Source organism: Polistes canadensis, unplaced genomic scaffold (genome assembly GCF_001313835.1).
Source record: "Polistes canadensis isolate GaletaPanama2010 unplaced genomic scaffold, ASM131383v1 scaffold_18, whole genome shotgun sequence".
NCBI classification, from domain to species: Eukaryota; Metazoa; Arthropoda; class Insecta; order Hymenoptera; family Vespidae; genus Polistes; species Polistes canadensis.
The window spans coordinates 987,778-1,002,777 of record NW_014569565.1 but is presented as its reverse complement, the minus strand read 5'-3'; the positions used below and the strand labels follow the sequence as shown (position 1 = coordinate 1,002,777).

General features: G+C 33.4%; 1 protein-coding gene across 4 annotated transcripts in view; it reads right to left on the bottom strand.

Moving 5' to 3' along the window:
- Positions 1–1,824: 1,824 nt before the first annotated feature.
- Positions 1,825–15,000, bottom strand: part of LOC106793756 (protein neuralized) — an 80,648-nt gene continuing 67,472 nt past the window's right edge. For 3 of the 4 annotated variants that reach the window (XM_014760936.1, XM_014760933.1, XM_014760935.1), the window contains exons 2-4: positions 7,071–7,237; positions 4,328–4,896; positions 1,825–4,072 (exon numbers count right to left, since the gene is read on the bottom strand). In XM_014760936.1, the coding sequence (XP_014616422.1) occupies positions 2,953–4,072; positions 4,328–4,896; positions 7,071–7,237 (1,856 nt within the window). In that variant the 3' untranslated portion in view covers positions 1,825–2,952. Of the gene's footprint in view, positions 4,073–4,327; positions 4,897–7,070; positions 7,238–8,376; positions 8,577–15,000 lie in introns of those variants that run through there. The other variant, XM_014760934.1, reaches the window with a different exon arrangement.

Sequence of the window (15,000 nt, the reverse complement as noted above, 5' to 3'; positions counted from 1 at the left end):
TGTGTGTGTGTGTGTGTGTGTGTAAATATATAATATATTATGTATATTGTATAAAAACAAAAAAAAAATGAAATAAAAAAGAAAAAAAAGAAAAGGAAATAAGTTTTAATGAGCACGAGCTTCGGTTTGTTTTTAAGGCACGGCCTCGAAAATGCTCGTTATTTCGTTAAAAGTAGAATATTACAATATTCGATAATCATTCCTGGCTAAGTCCATCGAGGACCGGTTAAGAAAAAGAAGATAACACACTGGCTTTTTTCTATTTTTTTTTATCGTTATCATAATCATCATAAACATCATCATAATCATCATTATCATCTTCATCATCACAATCATCATTATCATTGTAATCATAATCATCTTCATCATCATCATTATCATCATCATCATCATCATCATCATAATTATCATCATAATCATTGTTATTTTTATCGTTATCGTTATCGTTATCGTCATCGTCAGTTCCCGAACGCTTCCCCCTTCCCCGAGATTATATATATGAAAATAAAGTGTTCTTTTACAACATGGGGATACGCCGTCGTGACACGACGGAACTTGAATCGAATTTCTTTTTTTCCTCTTTTTTTTTTTCTTTTTTTTGTATTATATTCACAACGATCGTTTCAACTTCCGTCGCAATTTTATTTTATTTTGTATTTTATTTTTGTATTTTAGTTTATTTTATTTTATTTTATTTTATTTTATTTTATTTTTCATCTTCTTTATCTTTACTGTCTTCTTTTCACATGATAGTAGTACAAGATTGTGTGGTTTTTTTCGTACATTATTATAAATTAATTCACAGAGATTATATTAAAAATGGGATGGAAATAATCGAATGACTTCTACGAAATTTTATCGATTATTGTTATTCCACGAGAAAAAGAGAGAAAGACTGAAAGAAAGAAAGAAAGAAAGAAAGAAAGAAAGAAAGAGAGAGGAGAAAGATAAAGATAAAGAGAAAGAGAAAGAGGAATGGAGAATTGAATTCTCAAGAGACAGTTTAATAAATGAATGATCGATTCACATGACAGAAATACAAAAAAAAAAGAAAGCGAATTAAATTGAGTTGTCCCTCTGGAGTATACCGAATACGTTTTTTTTTATTGTTTCAGAAGAAAAAAGAAAAAAAAACAAAAGTAAGAGTAAAAAGTAATCATTAGTAATACAATAAAATAATAATAGGGGATGACGTCGAGCACGTTGATGTCTCTTTGGTTAATCTATCGTAATGACCATGATAAAAATGGGGAAACAACAAAAAAAAAAAAGAAAAATAATTATTAAGGACGCTTAAACGAACGAGTCGAATCTATCGGAGTAATCTTCTTCTTTACCTTTTCACTTTTTATATTTATTTTTACGATATTCTTTCAATCGGATTTGAAATTCAATATGAGAAAAGATACCCTCGTTTAGTTCGACACGTAAAATAGAACACTGACAATGATTATATAATATGTAAATAGAACAAATAAAATAAAATAAAAAAAAAAAGAAAAAAAAACAATAAAGAACTACTACAACGTCATGATGATGTTTACTAACGTTACATCAATGACGATCCTAATGACAGCCACGATAGAAAAAAAAAAAATAGATCGCTAAGATACGCTACTTCAAAGCAAGGGATATTATAATATATCGATGATCCATAAAGATGGTTTAATAAGAAAAGTAAGAATAACGTTTATAACAGAAGAATAGAAATAATAGCAGTGGTAATAGCGATAGAATGAATAATGACGTACGTTATCTAATAATAATAATAATAATAATAATAATAATAATAATAATAATAATAATAATAATAATAATTAATTAATTATACACTTAATAATAATAATAATTAGAGTAATCAGCGGTATATAACTAATGACATTCGCTAAATAACACTAAAAGTAGCCACTAAATGGAGAAACATTTTCGCTTATTATTTCCTCTTTTACTTATCATTCTCCTTTTTTGTTCTGTTCAAAGATACAAGCAAAACGCATATACTTTGTTTGCACTTTAACAAATTCTGCTGTAAGAGTGGTACCGAATAATATTATTATGCCCGCGGAGAGAAAGAGAATTTCCGATACGAATCGGATTAACACACGTCGTTGACACAACAAGGGAGAAGCAAATGATTAACACAAGTCACAGAAAAAGGACTGTCAATATCTTTCTCTCTCTCTCTCTCTCTCTCTCTCTTCTCCGCGTGTATTGTTAACTCTTTATATTTTTTTTTTCTTCCAAAAGAAAAAAAAAAGCAGCAGGAGAGCAGTAGCAGCAGCATAATGAATCTCGCGTTCTCGCCTCGTTGATTCGATAATGACGACGGCAGTGATCGCGTTATGTGGAAGCACACATTTCCTTAGGTTTGACAGGAAAGCGTCACACACGTCTCTCTGTGTTTGACGTTTTTTATTAATTGATATTTTTGTTTGTCCCCATTATATATACCGATATTTGAAATTTCTCATATACATCTCATTTCTTTAGTTTTATTTGTCATTATTAGCATTTCGGAACAACCTCTATTGTTATAATCCTCTTTTTATCTTTGTTTTTATCTTTCTGTCTGTCTGTCTGTCTCTCTCTCTCTCTCTCTATTTTTTTCTTTCTCGTCCCAGTGCAATCGAGATAAAATCAAAGTAGTAGTTGTAGTAGTAGTAGTAGTAATAGTAATAGTAGTAATAGTAGTAGTAGTAGTAGTTGTAGTAGTAGTAGTAGTAGTAGTACGCACACTATCGGCAGTAGGAAAAGACGTAAAAGAAGACCACGCGTTTAATGCCGATCACGGAAGAGGAAGATCATCTTCCAAGATCAACGTGGCCAAATCCCTGATCTCAATAAGACGAGAACAACCGCGATATGCGAATATCATCGTCGTGTCCGTAGCCGTAGCTTGCCTTTTCAGTTTCTGGACCTGTCTTTAGCACGACATCGACGTGGTGCCGGCGTTCAGGACCTATAAATACGAATAACATCCTTGATGGGTGCACGACATAGGGGACAGTGACCGCCACCTTTGCCACGCCACTGTTGAATGGCGCAAGGATAACACATGCACATGTGGCCGCACATGTATAGGACACTGTCGATACTCCTCTCGTAGCAAATGGAACACTCGCTTGGTTGACCTGGCGTTGGTTGAAGACCTTCGCTCCATTGTTGAAGATGAGAGGATGCTTGCGACGTTAATGTACCGTCTAGACTTTGATAAGTCACAGGATCAACGTAAGTCGAGGAACCTGTGCTGGTCATAGTGCCAGTGAGCGGTGGCGAGGATTGTCTGGAAGATCCAGGATGAGGTACAGGTGCTGCCGAAGACGCTGGTAAGTGTGACACCGTTGCTGGTGGGTTCCTGTGTGCGGCTGACGCGTAGATTGGTTGAGGTGTAGGTGGTGGCGGTGCTGGATAACTACCTTGAGGTGGGAGATTCACGACTAGTACCGTGCCACCGCCAACGGTTGGCTTGAACTGAACCATTTCGGAGAATCTCGAAAGTTCGGTAGCTGCGTTACTATGGTTCGAATGTTGTGGCTGTTGTTGTTGTTGTTGTTGTTGTTGCTGAAGGATCGTCGCTGGAGAAGGATTGCTTTGGCGTTGCCTTGGCGGAGAGGTGGGCCTGCTCGCGAGCATTCTGACGCGTTGCGTGCTACCATAGACATCTACGAATGCCCAAAGTTGTAGACTTTGATCAACATGCATGACTACATTGGGTGGACTACCGTTCTTGCTCATTTGAACTTCCCCATAATGAGTTACGGTAAAGGCAATTTCGTCGCCAGGCTGCGGACTCGAAGCTACGTCCTTCGAAACTACCCAATATTCTGGACGATCCAACAAAAGATCGCTATCGTCCGGCAGGTCTTCGGCTGTTAAGCGTGCTGGATCGCAAGAGGTCAGACCCAAAGCGAGTGCTCCGACGTACATCGGTTCCGTCGCTAGGATCTGGACGACCAGTCTTTCGCCTAGTAGCAATGGTCGTCCCGTGAAGGCGTAGCCGTGACAGAATTCCGTGTCGGTGCGCGTTGCCACGCACTGTTGGTTACTGAAGCGGATGTTCCTGCCGCGGGTACTGGAAAAAAAATGAAGAAAGACAAGGAAGTGGTTAGCGTGCGCTTCAGTGACGAACACAGGAGGTGGTATTATTATAGTATAGTATAATAGGAAGATAGAATGAGACGTAATATTATTGTTTGACTTTAACGTGTCTTTTTCGATAAAGGAAAGAAACACTTTGGAACGAATCTCTTTTAACATTGATCTAACATAAAATTGATCGTCTAACATAAGATAGATCGGTGAGACGTTTAAGTATCTTTCTACTTACTGGTGGAAAGGTAACGGGGTAAAGATGACACCGGCTGGTTGAAACCTGAGTCCAGGTAGTTCTACGTCAGGCTCATGATGGATCGACATGCTTTGCATGGACGGAACGATGATTCTCTCGACGTCCCTACCAGCATTGCTAGCATCGTCCATCGCCGAGTGCCTGCTGTGTTGCGCATTATCCTCGTTACTATGGTCTGCACCTCGTCTGATATTATTAAAATGTTGTCGATTGGGATCGGCGAATTCGATGGCAGTGCTATTCCCGTATACGTCAATGATAGCCCACAATGGGCTACGAGTTTCTACGCCAGTAAAGAATAAACCTTTTTCTTCCCCATTAACACCGAAGTGAACGTCTCCGGCGGATGTGACGTAATAAAAGAGAACCGTGTCCGGTTCAGCGAACCTCTCGGCTAATGCCTTGGCCCAGTAGCCAGGCTTGTTCGTTAGGTCGGGACAAGCGTACCTTGGGAGACCGCTTCTTAAGTTGATAGGATCGTTGCTGGTAAATCCGAAACGTATAACACCACTCCAATTATCCGAGATTTCCAAGAACTTCACGCATACCTAAAACAAAATGTAATATACAAATCTTTTAATAAAACATTTCTTTATTTTTTTTTTTTTTTTCAAGAATAATGTGATCAAATTTCTCTTGCTTGTTTGATCTTATTATCTACGTGCAAAGGTAGTGTGGTTGTAAGTATATTTCTTCAGTAACTAACATGAATTTTCTTAACGTTAATATCAATAATTGATTGCGATAGATAACTAATAGATATTTGAAATAAGACACCGTCAATTTTGTTGTTAATTAATTTAATAACATCGACCGATCGATCGATCATCATCATCATCATCTCTCGATAAAGAAATTTTCATCGTAAAAACATTCATTCTAAATCAGAAAAAACAATGCGAGCGAAAAGTTATTTAGCATTATTACCGCGCTTTCATAGTTTCCTTTTCTCGTTTCGGTAATTAATAAAACGTTATCTACGTGACGAGAAGGTGTTTTCTCTTTCTCTCTCTCTTTCTCTCGGTTTCTCTCTGTTTCGAGGATTTTTCCTTACAACGCGTAGCCGTATTAATTAATATTAACTAATTTCAACGTTAAGCTTGAAATCGCTTATTATATTCAGTAGAATTCCCAGTTAGAGATCCCACGAGGATAAGAGTTTTAAACTGCCACGCTTCCGTGATGCACCTAATTGCGAAGAAATTATCGCGCTATCGTGCCACCCCCCTTCTCCTCCTCCTCCTCCTCCTTCTCGCGACTTACTATGGAGAGAATAAAAAATAAGCGTATCCTTGGCCACCGGACAAGTCGATTCTCATTATTTCACAAACTTGTATTTTATATGTATCTTTCCGTAAAATACAACTGTGTAAGATTTATACGAACATTTTTTTCTTTTTCTTTTTTTAACAAGGAATGAACGACCACCATGGAAAAGATTATTACGAAAAACTAAGCCTATGAAATATCGATACTTATATTATATTATTTTCAACACTAAATTCCTCCCCCACATTATTTATATAAGTTTTTTTTTTTTAATTTATACTTTGACGTCTTGTAATTAAAACTAATTATTCAAGAATTATGACAAGTGTTAAGGAAGAGTGGGTAGTTTAGTTAAGAATTTCGAAAAGAATTTAAAAAAAAAGGTGAAATTCTCTTCTAGACTAGAATAATATTATCCCTCCTTTAAAAAAATATGTATGTTATAATATAATAATTTTCAAAATGAAAACACAGATCGATAACATACACTAATCATTTTGTGAATTTTTTAGATTTCCAAAGTTATTATAGAAATAAATGAATATATATGAGAAATAAGTTAGCAAAAAAATCGATAATGAGAAATAACCATTCGGTGAAATCAGTAAATAAGTACACGTAAAACCTTCGACCTATTCGCCTACGCTCTGCCAATCTCTTTCGAAGAGTTAGAAGAACCAATACACGTGTAGAAAATGAAAGAACAAGATAGAGACAGGAATAAAAAGAAAGAGAAAGAGAAAGGGAGAAAGAAATAGGAGAACAGTAGATAGATACCGGGCGCCACACACAAACACACGCATATATTTTACATAATCAATGCGTAGGTATAATTATTACTATTTTCCGAATAGATGAATTAGTTTGAATAAGCCAAGACGGTGTCAGTGTTGTTAGATCAACGACTAAACGATCAACCCACGTAAAATAGTTGTGTCCTCAGGGTCGGGGTACGCTTGTTAATAGATAAAAGAAAGAAAAAAAATATATATTATAATATGGAGAATGTAAATGTACGACGTTTTATCGAGTGGAACGATAGTCACCTATTTCTCACGATCCACAACGGGATTTAAAAAACAAGGGAAGGAGGTAAACAACAAAGTTATGCGAGACTCGTTTTTACGCGAACCCGAGAGTTGCGAATAATTATTATTATCACCTTCGACAGATCATTCGAATTAAATATATTTATTTCTTTCACGACCTTTTTAGCAATCTTCTTTTGTAATACGAATTTAAATTGATTGTAAAAAAGAAAAAGAAATGAAGATAATAAATATCAAATGGAATGTATTTATCAATTATTGACATACTTTCGTTGTTGTTGTTGGTGTTGTTTGCAATTGAAATAGTTCGTTGAACCTATTTTTATTGTCTTACGATAGAAAAAAGATCTTACGTAATACTTGAGAACGATAATAGAGACAATTTATTGCATCATGATTCTCACCTTTTCACCGACTCGGACTGGTCTTGCACTAAATGTGACTCCCTTGCAGAAACTTTCGTGCCTCCTTGCAATAGTCCCGCCATTACAAAGTAGAATATTGTCACCGTGCACCTGATGGAAGGTCAAAGGTGGTAGATTGTTGGTACCTGCACTTGACGATCTGGGTGCTGTAACAGAATGAAATCGTCGAACAAATTAATTCATTATTTCGTTTTGTACAATTTTACTTGATTCTTTGTTACACGAAGATCATATAGGAAATATATATATATATATATTAATAGGTATACAGAGTAGGAGAAAACCCGATGAGGAAATTATTGCTTCATAACTTTCAAGGACAACTACTTTGAATTCATCGAAATGGCTATTTCCTTGAAGGAAATTTACATCGATTTCTCTAATTCCAAGTATCTTTAGGAGAATAAAAAAAACACCATTCAATCGTTTATTCATAATTATGAAAAATTACAGTTTCTTTCAAATATTGTATAATTGTTAAAATTTGTCATATTTAAACTTTGATTGGTTATATTAACCTGTTCATTGAAAACATCTTATTTAAGTCACAGTGGCATGTTTGAATATAACTAGTTTATATTTTAAATATCGTAAATTGTATAAATAAGAAAATAAATTCGTTTATCTGAATATTTTACTAGGTCCTAAAAAGTATTAGTAACATTTCTTCAGAAATTTCTTTTTTACAAATAACAATAACGATATTTGAAAAAGGAAACCCACCCAGTGTTGCGTTAGTAAAATTCACTTTACCGACGAAGGATTTAATATACATACATACATACATATATATACATAAATAAATATATATATATATGTGTGCAAAATGTATACCCAACGAATATAAATAGAAATAAATAAAATAAATAATAATAACAACAACAAAAATAAAATAAGTAAAATAAATAAAATGTAATAAATCAAATTAATGTTAAAATAGATTAAAATAGTCGACACAAATTAAGATACAAATATATCTCTCGGCATTAAAAGAACTATCTAGTACATACACGTATCTCTCACTCTCTCTCTCTTTCCCTTTCTTTCTTTACCATTTTTTTACGTTCCCTTTGAACAAAGAATTACTCGTCGAAGAAAGCTCGAATATTGACTAGCATCTCATCGGGAAATGCTTTCGAGACGTCGCCCACTTCGAGAACAAAGAAGTCCGCCGAACGTTCTGACAATAAGAAGACTAGATAAAAAAAAAAAAGTGGTCGAAGAGAAAGAAAAAGAAAAAAATGTAAAAGAAAGGAAAGTAACTTGGATGCAAAACGCCGCGAACCTTTTTTCGAAGCAACCCCCAGTAGTACATTGGCCCTTCGGTATTTCATAACTTTGACTCGGTGGTGGTGGTGGTGGTGATAGTGGTGTTGGTGATGATCTAGAACGTTGGAACGTTCCGAGGATAATATACTCGGTGAGAAACCAACGATCGATTCATACCGAAGCATTTGTGGCGAGACGTTGTGATTGATTGATCGATTTATCGATCTATCGATCGATCGGGAATATCCTTGGAATGTGCGTCAGCTATCGGATAATTCTTTTATTCCGATCGATTATTCCAAGTATTCACGATATTATTGTCGCGAATTTCGATTGGTCTATTGGGATGGGTGGGTGGGTGGAGGGATGAAGGGGTAGAAGGGTTCAATTAGAATTTCAACGACGGATCCGATGATAGAAATTCGATTGTCTTCGATTTGTAAAATCACTTTTTCTTTCTTTGCGCACGGTATATATTGTTGTTTTACTTCACTTTAACGTAATAAATAAAATCATTTAAATCGATTGGTGGAAGACGATATTTTTGTATGTTTTTCTTGAAAAAAAAAAAAAAAACGAATTCGATTTTCAGTTGTTATTCCTTAGTTGTTGTTGTTGTTCTTTAAAAAAAACTTATTACTCGAATACCATTAACGATAGATTTATTATATGAGACGATTAATATCGATAGTTAGGATAGTTTATAACGACGACTGGTCCGATCGAGAGTCGACTACTAACTGACGGAGAGTTATATCGATTTGCAGGAAAGAGAAGAGGTGTGTGTTGTGTGAACTCGATGTCGTAGGTGCGCTGCGCACCGGAAACCGCACGTTTCGTAGCGGAAACGCGTTCGAAACCGAAAGAGTTGCCTCCGGCATAACGGGCCCAAAATGATACGCTTTCTCCGCTTCTACCAGTTTTCGAAGGAAAGGCGGATGTATTGAAACCACCACCATCAACCCCCACCACTATTACCACCACCACCACCACCAACATTGCTATCAGCTATTCGAGTGGTATACAATAACCTATGAGAATTTAAGAAGGAAGGAAACTGTAGTCGCGATTTTCTTAGGTTTCTTTAACTTCCTTTGATGTCAAAATTCATTGACAATAGAAAATTAAACTGACAAGTATTTTGGCTTCCAAATTTGTTTTTACACGATATGTACATTCTTGAAGAATACGTTTACAAAAATTCGTATAAAAAAATTATATATTGCATCTATCGAAAAATAGATGATTGGTTCCAGTTTTTAAGAAATCAGAAATAGCAAGATTATAAATATGACACACACATACACACATTAGATTATTATAATAGATTATTCTTTATATAATAATAAGTAAATGAAAAAAAAATTTAAATGAAATAATATTTCTTCTTATACCAACAAATTTTGGTCTTATTAATTTGTATTTCTATAAGTAGGAAAAAAATAATAATAAAAAACAAAAAAACAAGAAATTGCAAACAAAGAAACAAAGAACAACATAGTGTATATCCGGTAGTTCGTTAGAAACAACGAGTCACGTCGGTAACATAAAAAAAAAAAAGGAAAAAAAAAGAAGAAAACAAAACAAAAAGCTTCTTTTCCGATTGGCAAGATGAGTTGGAACACGCGACGCGTGTCTCCGATGTGTTGCTAATGCCTAATAAGTCGGCCCTAAACAACACACACTTCCTAACGGTACAATCAAACGTTACACGTACCTTGTACTTTTCCCATAAGGTCGTCCTTTTAAATATATACGGATTATTGGAAAATAATTATTTCAATAGTAACTATTTAATATAAAGAATAATTATTAATATATATATAAGGTATATTTTTTATACTTTTCTTATAAGGATTTATATTTTTTAGAAAATATATAACTGCCTTGAATTTCTGCAAATAAGAGGATCGATTATTTTATTAATATTATTTACACTAAACTACATTATCTCTGAATTGCTTTACATTGTATAAATATAAATTACACTTAAAACTACACTATGTACATTAATTACATTACCTGCAAATAAGAGAATCAACATTTTCAGCTAATATCCACTCTTGTTTTATTTTCTTATTACTGATTTCGTAATTCAAACTTTAACCGTCTCTGTTTAGCAAACTCTTAATCGTTTCTATATCTTTTGCTCCGTCATCAGCGTTTCCGAATTTTTCTAAGTCTAATACGCCTGCGCGTCTAAATTGTAAGACAGCAGGCAGTTTAAATAATTACTAAAGGTGACGAAATATAAATAGTAATATTTCGTTATATATATTACTATATCATTTACTCTTATATTATTATTATATATATATATTACTTTTGAAATAATTATTATCATTTCATCGAGAAATAAAAAAGGTAAAATAAAAAAAGAAAAAAAAGAAATGAAGTTAACAAAGATATAAAAATTGTCTACGCGTATTTCTCAACTTTGTTGCGAATCATTGAACGCACGGGAGAGAAGGAAAACGCGAATACGAAAGAATAATATTGCGAAACGGAAACCGAGAGACCAAGAGAAGTTTCCGCCAAGCTTGGTACATTAATTCGAGTGATTAATCCGTTAACGAACTGAAACCAAGATCTTACTGTCTCCCTCTCTCTCTCTCTCTCTTTCTCTCTCTTTCTTTATTAAAGGTATCGATCGTATCTAATTTTCGAGATCTATAGATCTACGGTAAAAATGAGTGGACGATTAATTTTTCTCACGGTCCTGGTAAAAGGCACCTCTGGGTATATTATAACCAGTCCTGTGAAATGATTGTAATTTTTAATTTACACATTTTATTATTCTATCGTCGTATTATTTTGTAAAACAATCTTTAATTCTCTATTTATCTCTATTTTCCATTCTATTTTTTTTTTTGTTATTCTTTACGGATACATTATTTACACACCATGTGGTAAAAAAGGTTGAAGAAGATACAACATAAAATTTCTAAGATTTTATAAAGAAATATTATCATCGATTAGTAAGTTATATAATTATAATTATTAATAATCGTTTAAAAAAAACATCATTGTGTTCTTTCATCATTGAGAAGTTCCCAATTACCTTTTCGTGAACCAGTACCATTTTTCTTCGATCGTTTCCGGTCTAATTGTAAGATGAATTGTAAGAAAGAAGAATAAGAAGAAAAAGATGAAATGATTGGTTAAAAAAGACTTCATCTTTCCGTGGTAAAAATTCGACTCTTCTTTTCTCACGTCCGAATGAAGTAAAGATCGGGGGTTGGTGGAGAGGGAGGTGCGGTAAGAGGAAAACGAGATAAAGAAGAGTCACGAAAGAGAAGATATATATATATATAAAAGGTAAATGAACACCTCGAGTGGTTAAACCCGATCGTAATGAATTCCGTTGACACGTTGGAATGTTTCATGATTTTATTATTATTATTATCATTATTATTACTTAATACGAAACTCGAACTATCTTATTACGTGGCTAGCGCCATGGTTGATTGTTGTGAGACTCCCTTTTAAACTCGTTTGATCTACAAGCTACAAATATCTTTTCTATTCGTCGATTTAAACGATAGAATATCCGTTTACTACTTGCGAATGGAATGGTATGGCATCGGTATCCGATATCGAATAAAATCGTAGATGGTAAAACCAGTTGTTTCTATCTTACCGATTAACACTAGATTTACGAATGTTTTGTTAACTATTTTATAAAAACTTACAAATATTGTTTTAATGAAGAAGATGAGTAGAAGGGAAGGAATTAATATTTACGTATATTTTTTATTATAGCATTAAAAATCAACACACATGTGTGTGTATATTTTGAAAAGATAATATTTAAGTTTTATATATATATGTAGCAAAAAAATATGTGAAATCAGTCAAATTGGTTCAGTTTTCGTAAATCTAGTGGTAATAATATTTAATATTGTTACTTTGTCTTTATTCCTTGTTAAAAACTTGGTTACTATGCCGACCAGTTTGTAAATCCATCGACATAGAAACGCACAAAGTTGCGGGACAAACCTGACGTGCTTGATGGTGGTTCGGGTTTCGCAGAAATTCCATCTGTTTCTATAGATGTCGTCGACAATTTTTTATATTTATTTATAACATATATTATATAACGAATAGTAGAAATTTACGAGAAATTATTGAAATTCCTTCGAATTTCTTTTGAAATTAAATAACGAATGTTAAATAAATACTGTTTTCGTTTTAATGTTTAACGAACAACGATTATAAAAATATTCAAATTATATTCGTGTTTCTTTTTTCTTTTATAACGCGACTTACCTATGTTTTTTTTATTTTTCTTTTTTTTTTTTGTGGAATAAGAATTCATCGCGTTCTTTTTATTCAACGGGATGTTATGGAAAATTAAGTGCAAAGAAATATGAGGAAGATGAAAATTTAATTCCTTGAACAAATGATCGATTCCGATTTCTAATACGGAACCATGTGATTCGTGCGATACTAAACGTCTTATCCGTATTATTATTCTCTTCTCTTTCTTCTTATATCTCGTACACCGTTGTGTCGTCAAAAGCAAAAAGGACAACAAACTTCTTCATCGAGTAAAGACTAAAGTGGGTAATATCGTCAGGGCAAATGGAGTCACGGTATAATACGTCATAAGATTCCCACGCTAGCTAGCATTTGTGCCACTGTATATAGTTTTACCATGATTGCGTTAATAGACACTACTCTCTACACCTGTCCTGTTATATTTAACAACACGAAAAATCTTTTCTCGTGAGTGTTATTTTCTCATTTCTTTTTTTTTTCGAGATTAAACGATATCACACTAGACAATTTTTCATTTCGTTTAATTGTAACGTTCTATTCTCATTTTGGGATACTTTTATTAATTAGCGGAGACAAATATAAGAAGAAGTTTTTTTTTCTTTTAAGGAATAACATAACAATATAATTAACACGGTAAATTATTTACAATATAAAAATGTAATATTAAAAAAGGAGAATATTTTTGTGTTTGTTTGTTTTTGTTTTGATGCATAACCAAGCTTCCGAAGAAATTGTAAACGTCAATAGAGAAATCTTTGGCAAACTTATGAAATATATGAGAGCGGGGGTGGCAGAGGGGGTTAGATTTTACGATGATCAAAGTACAAATGCACGTACGGAACGGTTAGAAGAAGGCACTCCCGACGATTACGCTGAGGTCATCGTGGATCGTCGTCGATCATCGTAAATCCGGCCTTTCGACCTAGCAACTATCGATCCTTCGATCATTTTGATCACGTATGATCGTTAATAGGTTACGAACTTGGCTCTTTTATCTTACGCATTGTTTTCAAACAGTTTTCTTCCGTTACTTTTATCACAATTAATTAACTATAACGTTAAAACATGATTATGATTATTAACAACACCAACAACTTATAATTTCATCTAACGATGAATTTATTCGGAGAAAATCTTTATTGAGGTTAATTAAAAAAAAAAAAAAAGAAAATTGGAAAGAAAATCCAGGCAGGAAACTTTCAAATATTCTAAATTTAATTCTTTTTTCTTTTTTTCTCTTTCTCTCTCATATCTGTGGCAGTTAATTGATCATAACGGGGATTAAAAAAGTCTCGAAAAAATTCATTTTATAATTTATTTAAATATAAATATTATATTTATATTATTACTATAGAGCGTATTTTAATCAACGAGTTAATCATGTTGGATTACTACGATTGTTTCCGACCGATCACTATAGTCAAACAACGTGAACGCGGTTAGTTAAATTGATCGGTGAACCTCATTCAGAAAAACAAAGAACCCCCCATGTGCTTATGTTGATTCGAGTTTGATGGTAAAAAGAAACCACACCACGACCATTATTTATTAGAATTAAATAAACGTGAGAAAGTATTCCATACACACACATACACATATAAATATAAAGAAGTGAGAGTAAAAAGACAAGCACGTTTAAATAATTATTCATCCCCGCCTCAAAAAAAAATTCTATATATTCTAAAACAATTAAAGTATTAAAAAGCTATATCATTTATGATAAGATCTATCGATAAAAAGATCAATGATAATACTAAGATTAGAGGATTGGTAAAAGGAAAAAAGGTTTATAAGACGGAAGTAAAGGTGAAGTTTGAACGAATTACCTTGCGACGTGTAGGTATAACCATCATTAAAGATAAATACTGTCTTTGCGAAGACTAAATTACCATGATTACAGCGTTGACTTACTCAACGAGCCGCGATCCTAACCGTGACGCGAGAGAGTAGAATGTATTGTATTTCTATATATATATATATATGTATATGTAAGTATATAAGTATGTAAGTATGTTGTGTGTAGTTGTTTTGTTGCTACCATAGCAAAACGCAGTTTTCTTCTCACCACATTTATAATATTTGTCGATCGTTCTTTCTCTTATATCTTTTATATATTTTTTTATTTTTCTTAATATTTTCTTTATTTTTCTTTTTCGTTTTTTCTTTGATCCCGTCCGAAGGTACGTAACTTCGCAAGGATATAAAGTTTCGTTAACTACTTCGTAACGTTACCGATGAAATTGAGTTGAATTCGAAAACCGGTTGCTCTCCGACAGACACACAGAAAGCTAAAGTGGAATTCTATCGATCGTTCTTATAAAAGAATAACATCCTTGAAAATATATATATATATATATAT